The following is a 14,392-nucleotide window of genomic DNA, read 5'->3' as shown; positions in this document are numbered from 1 at the left end:
GCTGTTCTTTCCCTGTTCAAAGTAGTGATGGTGTGGATGTGGATGCCTAACCCTGCTGCCCCTCAGTCACCCAGACTGTGCAGGTTTGGGGCATTAACAGTGCTGGGAGAAACTCAGCTGTACGGGAAGCCCCTTGGGAGGGTCAGGACAAGGCCAGGCAGAGCTGCAACTTTGCATCTTTAATGTGTCTTGCCTTTAGGGCTTGAGCTCTACTCTGTGCATGCAAGCAGGCAGCTTTGTGCAGGGGCTGGAGTAGGGCAAAAAGAGAAGGGAGAAGTGACTGGAGGAAAGCAGTGAAGGGGCACTGAGCAGGTCCTGCTCAGACACTGGTTTGAGCAGTGCTTTGCCACGTAACTTCAATCAGATTCTTTTGCCTCTATAGTCTTCCTACCCTTTTACCTCTATTTCAAATGTTGTTTGAGAAAGAGACAGGGCAATTCTATATTTACATATATATGTATATAAAAATACACACACATGCAGCATCAGGACCCTGATCTTTGCTGGGGCCTGAGGTGGTCCTCACTCACTTCCAGATTTGTTGAATAATACAGCATTTTGATTGCTTCTGGGGAGATTAGAAAATAGGATTAATTGGGAAGACTCTTGTGTTCCTGGCACATGGGAGGGATTTATGGTCACTTGTCAGCATCACCAGGACAAAATTTCCTGAATTACTTTCCCAGCTATTGCCTTGGGTGACACCTTAATCTCTTCTGGGTGGTTGTGATAATTTTCTGAGGCTAAATATAGTCTGAGTTTTGGGCTGGACAAGGAGAAATTGTGGCTGAAATATTACAGTTTGTAGTTTGTAGCACAGGAAAGCCATTCCGTCAAGTCTTTATTTTCTCTTTTCTAAGGGCTATTTTGCCTGCTTTTTGATGAATCAGTCTTGAGTTGTGACTGATGAAAGGTGATATATGAACTTGGGAAATAAACATGCTGTGACAGAGGACACTTCCCTGCCATCCCCAGAGCCCTGTTCTATGTTGTTTGCCAAGCCATATCTGTTACGTCTAAAACATACGAAAGGAGAAATGCGTGCTGAATCCTTTCGGTGCTGCAGAGTCTGTATGCAGCAAGGAAATCACAGTCCTGCTATCCAGCTTGCTAGTCGGAGGCATGAAGTGCGGCAGTCACACTCTGAAGTCCTTTCATGTGTTCAAGGAATGCTGAATCTGAAGTCTCCTTACTGCTATTATCCTTATTTATCTGCATTTCACTAGCACCTGTGCAGTGCTGTAAAACTGCCTTCAGGAAAGTCATGCTCCATCAAATCCTCTAAATCTTAAATTAGATTTCTCTAGGTTATTACGTGCTGCAGGGGCAAACTTTCTTCATGGCACGTAGCCTGGTGAATGGGCTGCACACTGGGCTCATGTGCCTGGATGTGTTTTCTCTGCCACACAGTACTTTGGTAGCAATACTGCTGCTGCCTGCAGCTGCAGTGCATCTCTGCAGCAGAGGTGTGGCCCAACCATGTCCACTCCCAGAGTGCAGGCCTGAGACTTTTGGGCCTGTCCTGCGCTGTGATGGGACTCAAGTTCCACTGAGTGTTTGCAGTGCTCACTGAGGTTTCAGCATCCTGTCACGGTGTTACCCCTGTCACAGAATGCCACAGCAGCACTGGGTGCTCTGACACACTACCTTTGCTGTTCCAGTTGCGGTCCGTGGCATAGCCTAGGTGCCCAGCGAATTTCCTGTTGAACTCAGCCATGAGCGACTTGTACGGGTTCCTTATCAACAGGATGGCAGAGTCAAACATTTCAATCTCTGTCTTGCCGCTTTCATGAGTTTTCACACAGATGGTCCTTCTACTTCTCCAGTGGTCTTTTTCTCCTTTAAAACCTGTTTTACAAGACATGATATGTTTTGTTTGTTTTTGTTTTCATGTATTTATGCATTTTCATGTTCTTAAACCAATCCCTACAGAAGTGTAAAACTGTTGTGAAAACACCAGTCAATTAAGCCTTCCACCCAGTACCTGAGACCAGGGCTGGCCACCTGCATGGCTAATTAACCTGATTTGAGTTGGAGCCACTTTGCAAGCTCCTCCACAGCTGCTGTAAGCAGGACCCTGTCTCTGGCTGGCTGGAGCTCAGCTGCTTAGGTCACCTGAGCTGGGCTGTATGCTGGAAGCTAGGCTTTCCTCTGCTCAGGAGGAATTGGTAGGCACTCGTGACAAAAGGGTTGCTCTCTGTGAAGCTAGTTCTCGGTGCATGATAAACATCAAGGTTACCCTCCCTCCTCAGGGTACTGGCCTCCCAGAAGAATTAGTAACATTAAAACAAACAAACAAACAAAAAACACTCTTGTTTCATGTGCTACTAAAGTGTCTTAACCTCAGGGTTTGGTCAACTTCGTCTTTTGGACCATTCTTTTAAATGGGAGCTGCATGCTTGCAAGTACACAGCAACAGAACACGGGTCAGACTGCTGTTCATGCCAGTATCTGCCCACTGAGCACGTTGCTGGAGCAGTCCCTGCTGCTGCCTGCACCACATGGGACCACTTATTCTAGACACGTGTTTAAATTGGATCAGATGTGATGACAGTGACGCCCTTGTTGGCTCCAAGCAGAAGGATGCTGGAGCACGCAAGTAAAACCCTGTTCCTTGAAGCACTTTGTGTGTCCCATCCCCTGAAGCAGTACCTTTGTTGTAGAGTGCTCCATCGAAGTAATAGCTGCCCGTATAGTAGCCCGTAGCATGCTCTATCAAATGGCGAGCCCATGTGTTGCCAGCTCCAGGAAAGCTCGACAAAGCAACAAACACTTTGGATTTAGTGGTTAAGAATTTTCTGTCTGTGCAGCGGGTGTCTGCAAGTATAAAAGATATTTCATTGTTAGCATTGTGGCTTTTTAATAATTCCAGTGGCAGCCCTAGATTACAGGGTGTATTGCTTCTTTCTCCCTTTCAAATATAGGATATCAATTTGAGTCCAGTTGTGAGTCAGCTACTTCCCAAAATTAATTCATCCATAAGAGAAAATAAAACCTCAGAAAAGGTTTTTGCTGGTTTTGTGTTAGGCAGTGCATTTTTCTTAGAGCTACAGCAAACCATTTTACTTGCCAGCAAGTTCTGATGAAAGTCCCTTGATGCCTGTCTGTTAATTGAAGAGCCAGCCTGCCAGGCAAGCAGCAGTGAAACCCCAAATGTGCCATTATACCCGAAAACTGCAAATTTTGTAGCACAGAAGAAACCCCTCCTACTGAAAAGAGCTGGCACTCAACTAAGCATCCAGACTACTATTCTTCTCTAGAAAAGGGCCTGAGGCTGTTAAGATGCCTGTGCTGCACTGATCTCTGGTGGGGCTAGAACCCAGCTCCTACGTTAAGTAGTACACTAAGTGTAGCTCCTACACTTAGTTTTTGTAAATACTAACTCTATTGCTTAACATGCCATTAAAAGTAAGGGTAGAGTGTGAGAAGCAATCCCAGCTCTCTGTGTCTGTACAAAAAGAAGCCAGGAAATAGATCAGAAATCACTCCTTTTTCATTCTTCAAAGTAGCCTACAGATGGATCCATGGATCCAGTAAGTGCAGCATAGTCCAGAAAAGGTTGTCTTGTGCTACTCCTGATCTACTCAGATGTGGTAGATGCTAGCGATTTCATGAAAGTGAGTGTTCTTGCATGACCTTTTGACATGCTGTTATCTGCAGTATGCCTCTGAATTGAAAGATGAAGGGGGGAAAAACAAAAGAGGGTATGGGATGGGGAACTGCACCAACCTAGCACAGAATTTAATTTTAAATTTGTGAATAGTTTTGCTGAACTTGGTGTAAATCACCACATGGAAAAAGCTACAGGTTCTGCCTTGATAGTTTACAGGATTAGGGCCTTACTGTCTGCTTTATTTTCTGGCTTTGACACACGTGAAGATTAATATTTTGGAGGAAGGTGGGCAGAGAAGAATTAGAGTTTGCAGAGCTGTCTTGATGTCTCTGCTTAACAGGGGGCTGGGCGTACGCTCAATGAACAGGACTCAAACCAGACTACAGGGTCCTTGTCCCCAGGTGTCTCGGGGTTTGGCTCCCCAGGCTCTACCTTCTCTCTCCATCTGCGAAATCATTTTTCTGATGGGGAGGCTGTACTATTTAACAAGAGAATGATTGGAAATAATACCTGGAAAGATGCATGTTTACGAACATGACTGCAAGACGGGAATTTAGAGCAGGGATGCCATCTAAATTCCTGTTGTGATATTAGTCATACAGGGTAAGACTGCTGTAAACTGAATGGCTCCCACCTGCTGCAGGAGGGAGAGGCAGAAGGAGTGCGGGGGGCTCTTTCCCGCAGTAGGGGGTCCAGTCCTGGCATGGCAGGGCTGGAGCTGTACCTTGCACCGGCGTCTGGTAGACCAGGCAGTACTTCCCCCTGGCAGCAGAGCTGACGTTGAGCATCCCGCTGCAGAGCTGCCTGTCTGCGCCACCGTGCAGTGAGAAGCGCCCAGTGGGGTAGCCGCAGTAGCACTCCCGCCCTCGGATGACTGCCAAGGGAAATTCCTGTTAATGAGAGAAAATAGATCAGTGCATAAATGCCACAGCATCAGCAGCCTGTGGGGAATACTCCTGTTATGTAAAGGAAAAATAAATTTTCACGAGGCCGCTGTCAAGATCAAAGCAGTCTTTGATATATCATTGTAAATCTCGCTTCTTATATACTACTGCCTTTAACATGGCAATTTCTTTAAAAATAGCTTTTAGACAGATCTTGTAAAGTTTGAAAAGTCACAATACTATCTTTTCATTATTCTTAAATATATCATTTGGTAATATTCCTGCAGTCTTTAGTATGTAACTCCATTTGAAACTGCAGTATGGGAAAAGGTGTTTACCCCCAAAATGAGCATTTTGACTTGTATCATGTTTTAAACTTCCATTTATAGTCCTCCAAACTGAGGAGTCATCTGGTAAAAGGTTGGACACATTCTGTTGACTTCACCAGAGTTTGTGCAGAAGAAACCTTAAAAAATTAAAAGGAAAAAGGAACTTAGACCCACTAACTGCTGCAATTATGTTTAAAATAAAAATAAAATAAAGCCATAAGGTACGCATTTTGCTGTGACACCTTCACAGTTTGAAAAACACTACTGTGTATAGAGGGGTTGGTGTAGGGTTTGAGTGCTACTGTGTACATGTTTTGGAAAAATTACTCAAACTGCCAAGTAACTTTTATTCCAAGTAACTACCAGTTTTAGAGGGAAATGTGTGCTAGTTGCTTGCTGAAGAAATTTGGAAGTGATTACATGCTCCACATGAAAAAATCATTCATTAGTTGGCAAAAATTTGCCCTAAAATTCAGCCTTCCTCCTCTTTACTAGGAAGACTGGGCTTTCGTTTTCTCAGAGTTTGGAAGCCTCCCAGACAGCTCGCTGGGTGACATGCTGCACATCAGCATGCGGGGAAGGGCCCGGCCTCAGTGACAGTGGCCGAGGGAAGGTCAGGTTATTCAAGCACAGAGCATTCAATTCCACCTATTCCCTACCAACGCTTTTTGTCTTTTAAAAGTCTTCTGGCCTCTGGAAGCACATGCCAGGACTGCTGAGCATCTTATCTCTCACTCTTCCCCACGCGTTCCTTCTCTGATAAGGAGTCAAATAAAACACATGTGCCATCTGTGCCCAAACAGCCAACATTTGCTTAGTGAATGAGATATGACATTGTCAAAAACTATTTACAGATTTGATCCAAGGGCGAGAGTTCTGTGTCTGCTTGCAAACAGATTTTTCCCTTTATTTTGAAGCAGTGTCTCTCCACTGGAGAAATTAATAAACATCCTGGCCCTCAAGCACAGCCTAGAATAACAGTGGGCCTTTTACCTCATGCCAAGTGGCACCTGCAAAGGATTTACTCTTCTGGAAGGTCGGAGATTTTTTTTACAAGACTTAAGCATGTGCATCTTTCTACTTCTGCATCTTTGTGCAATCATTTTTGTAAAGGCAAAAAAGCCTGGGATAATATAGTACTGTTTTGGAATCACTCTGAAATGCTGTTTGTGACTAAAGGTAGTTCAGGGAAGAGAGATTCGGGGCTAGTGTTTGGCCCTTGTAGAGGTCATGAGTGGCCAGGCTAATCCCCCACATGTGTGTGGCCTCTCTGCTGGTCAGGCAGTATTATGAGAGCAATCTCTTGCTGTTTTTCTATTTTGTGTTTCTTTGTGTGGGTCTTTCAATGTCTTTCCCAAGCTTTCCTGCAGCAGGGCTCTGGTTTTGGCCATAAACAGCAGCATTGACCTTTATCTGGACTCAGCTCCTGCTGTCTCCTGTAGCCTTACTACTGATGCTACGCCTCTTGCCTCCACTGTTTCTTCTTATCAGCACCTAACTTCAAAGTCTGGTAATCCTAGTGGTATATACCATATGAAGCATCTAGCAAAGAGGTATTTCTGGGATGGGGAATGAAAAACATGGGTGTCTCCTACTTGTATCACTCATTTAAATCAACCTTCAGGAAGAGGAATTGGAAAAGACCTCAAACAAATGAGTGTCCTAGCACCAGGCTGGCAGAGGGTGAAGGGCTGTCCTTACCAGCACAGATTAACCAAGAGAGAAGGATGTATTTGCCTCTGTCACGTATTTGTGACCTAATAGAGCTGGCTGCGATACAAGTGATGGGGGATGTTTCTTGTATCTCCTGCTGCTTGAGTGTGCTATCCTGCACAGCTGGAAGTGCTGATGCGATCTCACACCTGATGCCACCTCTGACACTTCTTTGTGGATACTTTGCTAACTGTGAGTGTTTAAGCACCCTGATGTAAATTTAGCATAGGCAGTACAACCCTAATGTGCAAACACAGGCACTGGCAAAACTTATTACCGATGCTCTGGAAGAGTTCAGTCCATCTCCCTCCTGTTTCTGTGGTGTTAGGTGGCCTTTCAGACTCAAGGAAAGTCTGAAAATTGTCTTGAAAGGAGAAATCATGCTGTTAGCGCATTTCAGGAATCCTTTCTCTAGCGACATAAAATGTCATTGCTTAGGGTAAGAACTACATTTTGGTCACTAATTTACACTTAGGACACAGTGCCTTTTTCCATTGAAGTGTCAAATCCTTGCATATTTGCCAACTGCAAACAGCAATCAACAACAACAACAAAAAAAAAGTTGCTTCTTTCACCTCTCTTTCCCTACTCCTTCAGTTCTACTAGCTTTAATATGATAGCAATTTTTAAATCAAAAGAAGATTATCTTACTTTCAGCAATTTGAATTGTTTTATTTCATCAAGTATTTTAAACTGACGTACCTGTATGTTTGTAAAGTGACTGGAAAATTTCAGACAATAAAGTTGCTTTATTTACAACACTAAGGTTTCAGCAGCATGATTGGACCCTGAAAAGCAGAGCCTTTCTTGGTTCAGTAATGGACATTTACATTTATTTACATAAAAATTAACCACACAGGTGCCTGCTCTCTGAGCTTCAGCATGTGCTTGGGGAAAGGGGAGAAGCTGGGAGCTGGCCTGATGAGTAGCAGGTCTCAGATCATAAGGCATGATGGAAGAGGTGCTATGGTATTTGAGGGGATCATACCTGGACCCACAGCATCAGTGCAAAGTACTGTGTTCAGCAACTCATTATTCATACTCTGCATCTAACTGAAGCAGCACACTGAATGATTGTAAAACAGTGTATTCAGCCTTGTCTTCCTGTCCGCATTTAATCAGCAGCTACAAGCCATCAACTGCACTCAGCCCCACGTTGTGGTTACTGCTTTAACCAACCACACTCCTAAGTGCAGGACTAGTCCTTCTCAGGTCCAATGCACAAATCCTCAATGTGTCACTTCAGTTAAACACATGCAATGCGAGGGAAATCTGTGGGTGCCTGAAGGGGCATTTTTCTGGATGGAGCTTTAGAGCATGCACTGACAGGCTAGGGTGTCCATCCTGCAAGCTGTAGCACAGTGAGAGTTGATGTCAGGTAACATCTAAAAGAACGTTGAATGTTAGTTAAATTTCCTTACAGCACTTACACTGTCATTCTCCAAGAGCAACACAGATACTATGATGATTCAGATACTGATTGTTTTTATTAGATTGTTTTCAAATTAAGAGTTATGAATAGGTTAAAAATACACAACTGGATTCACTCTGATTACTTTGCTAAATTCAACTCCTTTCCAACTTCCTTTGCTAACTTTTCTGTCTGATAGTTATTTTTATTTCTCTCAATCTACAGAAAAGAATAAGAGAATGGGGGCTAATTGTAGATGAAAATTTCTCTCCTAAGTAAAAATGATGGGTTTGGTTTACTTTAAAAAACGGCGTGTTCACTTTACAATGAGCCTAGAAGTCATTCATCAAGTTTTCATTGACCTGGATATTATAAGAGCAAGGAATAAAACACCAGAGAGCAAATCACCGCTTGGGTAAAAATGCTGACTTGTTTTATGTTGTAATCCATTAGGGCCAGGGGACAATAGATGAATGCACTGCTATACCCAGTGTGACCCTGATCTGAAATACTCCTCTCCCAGTGCTGGAATAAAGTCACTGGGGCTGTAGTTATCTGTGCCATTTGAGGTTCTGGCCTACTTATCCATTTTATTGCCTTTATTAAGATAAATAAATAAATCCAAATGAGGGTATGGAAATATTCTATAATGGGATTTTAATCAAAATCCCAAGAGTCTTTTTTTTATGAGTAAAAAACAGATGTATCTACATCTGGAAACCAAAATATCATGTCTGTTTTTGAAATTAGAATTTTTGTGTGTTCTTGGAAAACAAAACAAATGAAAAACCAGAAGAAACACTTTGGAGGTGGTCATGTTTGCAAATTTGCTGCCATGGTTTTTGGATGCATTGAAATGGTGGGGTTTTCTCTTCCAGACTTAGTGTACTTTAAGGTTTTTTTTGATTATATATAACTATATACAGCAGCTGGGAGTTAAAAGGAATGATTACTTAAAAATATAAATTCAAGTGGAGATGGCTTATTTATTATGTATGTTGGCTTATAAAATAATATATATGAAAATTATTACTTCTGGCCAAGGGACCTGGCAAAGAAACACATTCATGGCTCTGTTACAGGGCAATAATAGGTTGCAATTAAGACATGTCATCATTCTGTTAATTAAGAAAGAAATAGATAATTAAGGCTATTTAGCAGGTATCATCTAAAGTTGTTTCCTTGAATTCATATCTCATACATTTCCAAAGGATGGAGCTGCCATTTCTGAGGCTCACAAATTGATGTGGTATGTCTGTTTGCTTTTCTTCTGAGTCCCAAATAGGAAAAGACTTATTTATGTATTTAAATTTAGGCATCAGACTAGTCCTATTAAAAAGCCCACTAGGTTTTCAGGTTGTATAGGATTTGGTGGGATTATTCTTTACAGCATAATAGTTTAGACTAAAAAGACAGAAATGACAGTGCTTTCCTAATTCCGTAGAAGGTCTATAACAGTTGGGAAGTTGTCCAACTTATTTTGAAAGGAAAGGAACCAAAGTTGGGATGAATGTTTCCACCGTCATAATAGGACTTGCTTTGGTAGCATTTAAAGCTGATACTGGTTTTTCATGTTCCTTCACCAAAGGTGTAATTCTGTGTTTTTTTTTTTTGTTTTTTTGTTTTTTTTGTTTTTTTTTTTGTGTGTGTGTGTTTGTTTGGTTTTTGTAGTGTTTTGCTTGGAGATGAATAGTCTCCTGCTGCTCTCCTGGTCCTGTTCAATTGCTAGGCTAATGAGGAACATTTGGTATTGGTCTTTTACCTACACTTCTCAGCAGGAATTTCAGATGCTTCCATTTTTGGGCCAGAAAACTTTGAAGGAACATAAACTTCGGAAAGTCCACTTCTTCAGAAAAGCCATCTCCCAAAACCACAATATTATGACTATGCTTAAAAATTACTAACTTTGTGTATAAGCACATCTAAAAAAAAATCATCCTGAGTTTTTGTACACTTTCCCAGGTACAGAAGCAGTAATTGCACCATCAATAAATATTAATAAAATGTTACCTGTGGGTAAACTTCAATACAGAAAGATTCAATGTTTTTTCCCCTACGGTTAAGAAATACATCAGTTGCAGATCTTGGAAACAATTGCTCACAAAGTCCTGCTTTACTAAATGTTTATGTGGATGGAGGGTGTGTGTGTGTATGCATGTTTGTGAGGCACTGCGTGTAGGATATAAAGGTGATTAACTGCAGCTCACTGCGCAGAATTAGTTCCATAATGCATTCTCAAAACACTGTACTGATGAGCTGGTATAGACAATGGGTTGACTAGGAAAAGCTTTCCCATCATGGTATAAAAGCAACTAAAATTATGTAGTAACTAAGAAGAATTTTTGTTCTTGCCATAATAGTTTTAATAAATTTTGTGATGCCAGAAGACAAAATAATTGAATGCTCGGCTTAGTTCTAAGGCTGCACGTGGCTGCAGGCTAAATCTGACCACTGAGAAAACACTACTCTACAGATACAAACAGGCCCAATGGGAGTTAGGGGTGAGGGGGGGAACCCAACCACAGCAACAGCCACAGAGCAGATATAGTCATGGGCCAAACATTTTTTCCCACAGGGATACCCAAGCTCACCAAACTTCTGTTTTCATGTCCATGGTATAACACTGATAAATGGGAGCACAAACAAAGGTGATGATGTAACCCCAGGGCATGCACAAAGGCAGATGCTAGCATGTCCATTCACACCTTCTGTCCAAAAGCCAGTAAGCACACAACTGAACTCCTTAGTTGCTTTCTGGTGGTCTTCTGTCTTGGAATGAAGAAGTTCTACAATGACTCCATTTGAAGTTAAAATAAATTAGATTTAAATTCTTTGTGTTACAGTGAAAGTGGCAAAAATTCTTTTTGTGAGGAAAGAGATGTGTGTATTGAAGTACCTGGAAAGCCCACCTGCTCTTAGTAAGCTTATCTGCTTTTTTTTTTTTCCTCCTCTGGCAGCTTTTTTCTTTTTTTTTTTTTTTTTTTAATGAAGGTTGTATCTTTTTCCTAGCTGACCCAGTTACACTGCTATAGAATACTGTGTGCTGATACCTCAAAACTAAAATCCATGGTTTGTCCTCATAAGGGAGCAAATGGGGATAGACTCCTGCTGGGGACACAGTGGGTGTCCTGCCTGCCTTGCATGTGTGCCCGTTGAGCCTCCCCAAAGCACTGGAGCTATGTTAGAGGTGCTGCTGACCCACATCTGTCCCCTGGCAACACATCTCCCACATGAACTGCAGCTGCCAAAACCTCTCTGGGGCCACATCCTGCGCTGGGTGTGCTTTGAATGGGGGCACAGAAATGGTACCAGTTTCCTTGGGGTTGAAGAATGTCACTTGGAATGGCTTCTCTGTGCATGATACAGAGTGTCATGGCTCTGTAGTTTGCCCTCCCACCTGCCCCACTCCAGAACGGTCAGACCAGATGCATCACTGGGTATTTACCATGGTGAGATTTGTCCTTTAGAAATTCATTCACAAATTCAGAGCTCTAAGGCACTAATCTTTGCTATTCTCTTAGTAGATTAAAACTTAAAATAACAAAAAGAAGAAAGGATGTGAAATGAGAACTGTTCTTACTTTCTTGGAGCAAAATTCAGAGCACATCTCCACCGTCAAATTGGGCTGTATCAAAGAGGCTGGAAAGGTGTCTGTTAAATTTTCTGGAGCTCTAAAACATCCTCGATAGATAACATTCCTCCCTGCAGGGATATGAAATAGGTTTCTCTTGAGAAAACAATGTCCATAGTATCCTGTCTCTATCACAAAGAACAATATTAGGTTCAGAAGCTAAAGAATAATGAAATAAATTTTATATTCCAAATGCTTTAGAAATAAGAGAAACCATGATATACACTAGAAAAATGTGTTGCAAATCCTGTGGTATTGAAAGGAGCACATGCCTTTAGCTTTGTACTAACCACTGAAAGTAGGGCTGCAGCAAAGAGTTTAAATTAAATTCCACCAGTGGAGGGCATTGCTATTGTTTGCAGCTGCCAGTTTTCTTTTGAAGACATGCTTTCCCCTGAAAGACTTAAAAGCCCTGATAAAAAGCTACAAAGCTTCACATCATCTGCACCAGAAAAGGAGAGGAATTTAAATGAATCCTGAAAGCCCCCACAGGGACTCACCTTCCTGCACATCTGCTCGGTTGCAGATATCCCTCTCCTCTTCCCACTCACTCGCTTTCTTTTCAGGGCAAGGGAGTTTGCTGCAGTCTTCAGAATCTGAACTAGGCTTTTGTAAGCTGTTCAGGGAGAATAGCTTTCTTGAAGTCTTTAGCATCAGCCTCTGATCTGACCTGCTCCTGTATAAATGCCACAGAGCTTGGCAGAACTGCTCCATTTTTTTTGCGTCACTGTGAGTGAACTCAGGATTTGGCCCAAATGCTTTTTACAAGCAGTAATACAATTTTCCCTCCTCTTAAGAGAGAAATGTCCCCTGAGGGAACCAAACAAAAAACCAAAGCTATCACTATCTCAGGTGAGGCAATGCATTTGCACAGATGAGCTAATGATAATGAAGAAAATAACACTGTGTGGCTGGGTTAGAAAACGGAAAATGTCTGCATGCACACATTTATGTAATTCATTAGATTCTGTGGGCTTTACAAAGGTGGAAAAAGTCTTTTTACCAACTCAACTCTATTGACATAATTTACCTAACAAGACTTAACAGGAAGAAAGGTCAATTTGGAAATGAATTTGGGTCTTCCAAATCCTGGTCTGTGCCCACTGGCTGCCTTAAATAACACTCACCAGAACTGATGTATTGTGGTGGAAGACAGGAGAGATGTAGTACAGTTTTGAGGGGAAAATTTGTTTGTGTGAATTTTCAGGCAGAAGGGCCCAGGTTCTCTAGCATGCACCAAGAACAAATCTATGGAGAAGCTGCCCAATAACTGCTGTAATAACTGTTCAAAGCAGTTACTAGAAGCAGTATTATATATTGGGATCACTCAGGAGATGTGCAAATAATTTAATGCAAGCTGGGGAAGGAACAGGAATCTCCTGGCGATCAATCAGGTCATTGCAAGCATGGCACCGAGGAATAAAAAAGCAGTTTTGCAAGATGCTGTTGAAAGACTTCCTGCTAAAACTCACACTAATATTTAATTTTGGACATATTTGTTTTATGAGCATAGAGTGATATCAGCTGCTCAGGCAGGTGCCTTTACCTGCCCCTATCAACATGCAAGAGGGAGCAGGGCTCCCAGGGAATACATGGCTCACACTGGAAGCGGCTGCATTTGTGTCATCTCCTGCTTTCTGGTGGTGAGGAGGGCCATGTCCTGCCCCAGGGAATGTCCCAGGCTGCAGACTTGGAACTCCATTTTATTTAGCGTGAGGTGGAGCACGAGTCCTGCAGCACAGAGGCTGTGCAGCTTATGGAGCTGGGTGGGGCAGCAGCCAGCAAAGCCCCTGGCTGCAAGAGGTTTGAACAGGGGCACCTCTGCATCTGCTCTGCATTAGGAGCATCCTTGTGCCAGAACTGTTTTCTGTGTTGCCTGTTGTAAATCACAGATGGTATCGGTTTCAGAGTTACTTCCAATATATTTTCACAATTAGTCATCATGATTAATACTTTTGTTGGCCCCTCAGCTAACTTGTGTCAGTAGGATTCTTCAAACAGTCAAATATCAGGTATTACTAAGGGCAAACAAAATACAAATCTAGCTCCAGGCTAGATTAATTTGATGACTTATTCATTAATACTTAAAAAAAAAAAAAAAAAAAAAAAAAAAGCCATTTTCTCCTGTAAAATATATATATGTATTTTTACACTGATGATTTAAACAGTGATGCATGTCCTGGGAAACCTGCCAATGTGCCTGTCAGTCTGACACTAGCAATTTAGGTCTGTGTGCCTTTGATATATAATTTATATGTAGCTGGGTAGATGATTGTACAAACCTTGACTTGTCTTTAAGATCTGAAGTACCATCAATACTGGCACAACCTAAGGTCTTGGTGCTTATTCTCAGCAAATAACAGCCGAAGGGTCTTGTGAGCTTGCCAAAAGACTGCTCAGCTGTTGGGGTATTTTATATGCCTTGTGTTGGCCCAAAGGTTTATCTATTGTGTCTCCCATGACAGCTAATTGAATGACAACTAGAGAACAGACGACTCGTAGCGAGTAGATGACAAGTATTGCCATCTAAACATGAAACAAAAAAATCAGCTGCTGCCTGAAAGAAGTCCTTGGAAAAGCAGAACTCTGTGGTCTTGTTCTTGTCTCTTAGGAGAGGTACCAGTGCAATTCTCTCTCTGGCCTCTATTTATTCTCCTGCTGCACTCACATAGTATTTACTTTGCTTAGGATCATGTCTGAGCTAAAGATTATATTAGTGGGTGTGATTTTTCTGCCCTTCTGTTACAAGGCACCCCTTTCTAGGGCTGCTTCTTAAACACGTTGTTTTGTGCCTTTGCAGCAGGTGCAGAA

At 42.1% G+C, this 14,392-nt stretch overlaps 1 protein-coding gene across 2 annotated transcripts in view; it reads right to left on the bottom strand.

The window, feature by feature from the left end:
- Positions 1 to 14,392, bottom strand: part of WSCD1 (WSC domain containing 1) — a 30,438-nt gene that overhangs the window by 1,343 nt on the left and 14,703 nt on the right. For both annotated transcript variants that reach the window (XM_084492783.1, XM_084492784.1), the window contains exons 5-8: positions 11,531 to 11,652; positions 4,338 to 4,503; positions 2,653 to 2,817; positions 1,648 to 1,848 (exon numbers count right to left, since the gene is read on the bottom strand). In XM_084492783.1, coding sequence (XP_084348909.1) covers positions 1,648 to 1,848; positions 2,653 to 2,817; positions 4,338 to 4,503; positions 11,531 to 11,652 — 654 coding nt within the window. The remainder of the gene's footprint in view (positions 1 to 1,647; positions 1,849 to 2,652; positions 2,818 to 4,337; positions 4,504 to 11,530; positions 11,653 to 14,392) is intronic.

Source organism: Aythya ferina (assembly GCF_964211825.1).
Source record: "Aythya ferina genome assembly, chromosome: 19".
NCBI classification, from domain to species: Eukaryota; Metazoa; Chordata; class Aves; order Anseriformes; family Anatidae; genus Aythya; species Aythya ferina.
Note: the sequence above shows the minus strand (reverse complement) of the source record. Positions and strands in the feature narration are given on the sequence as shown.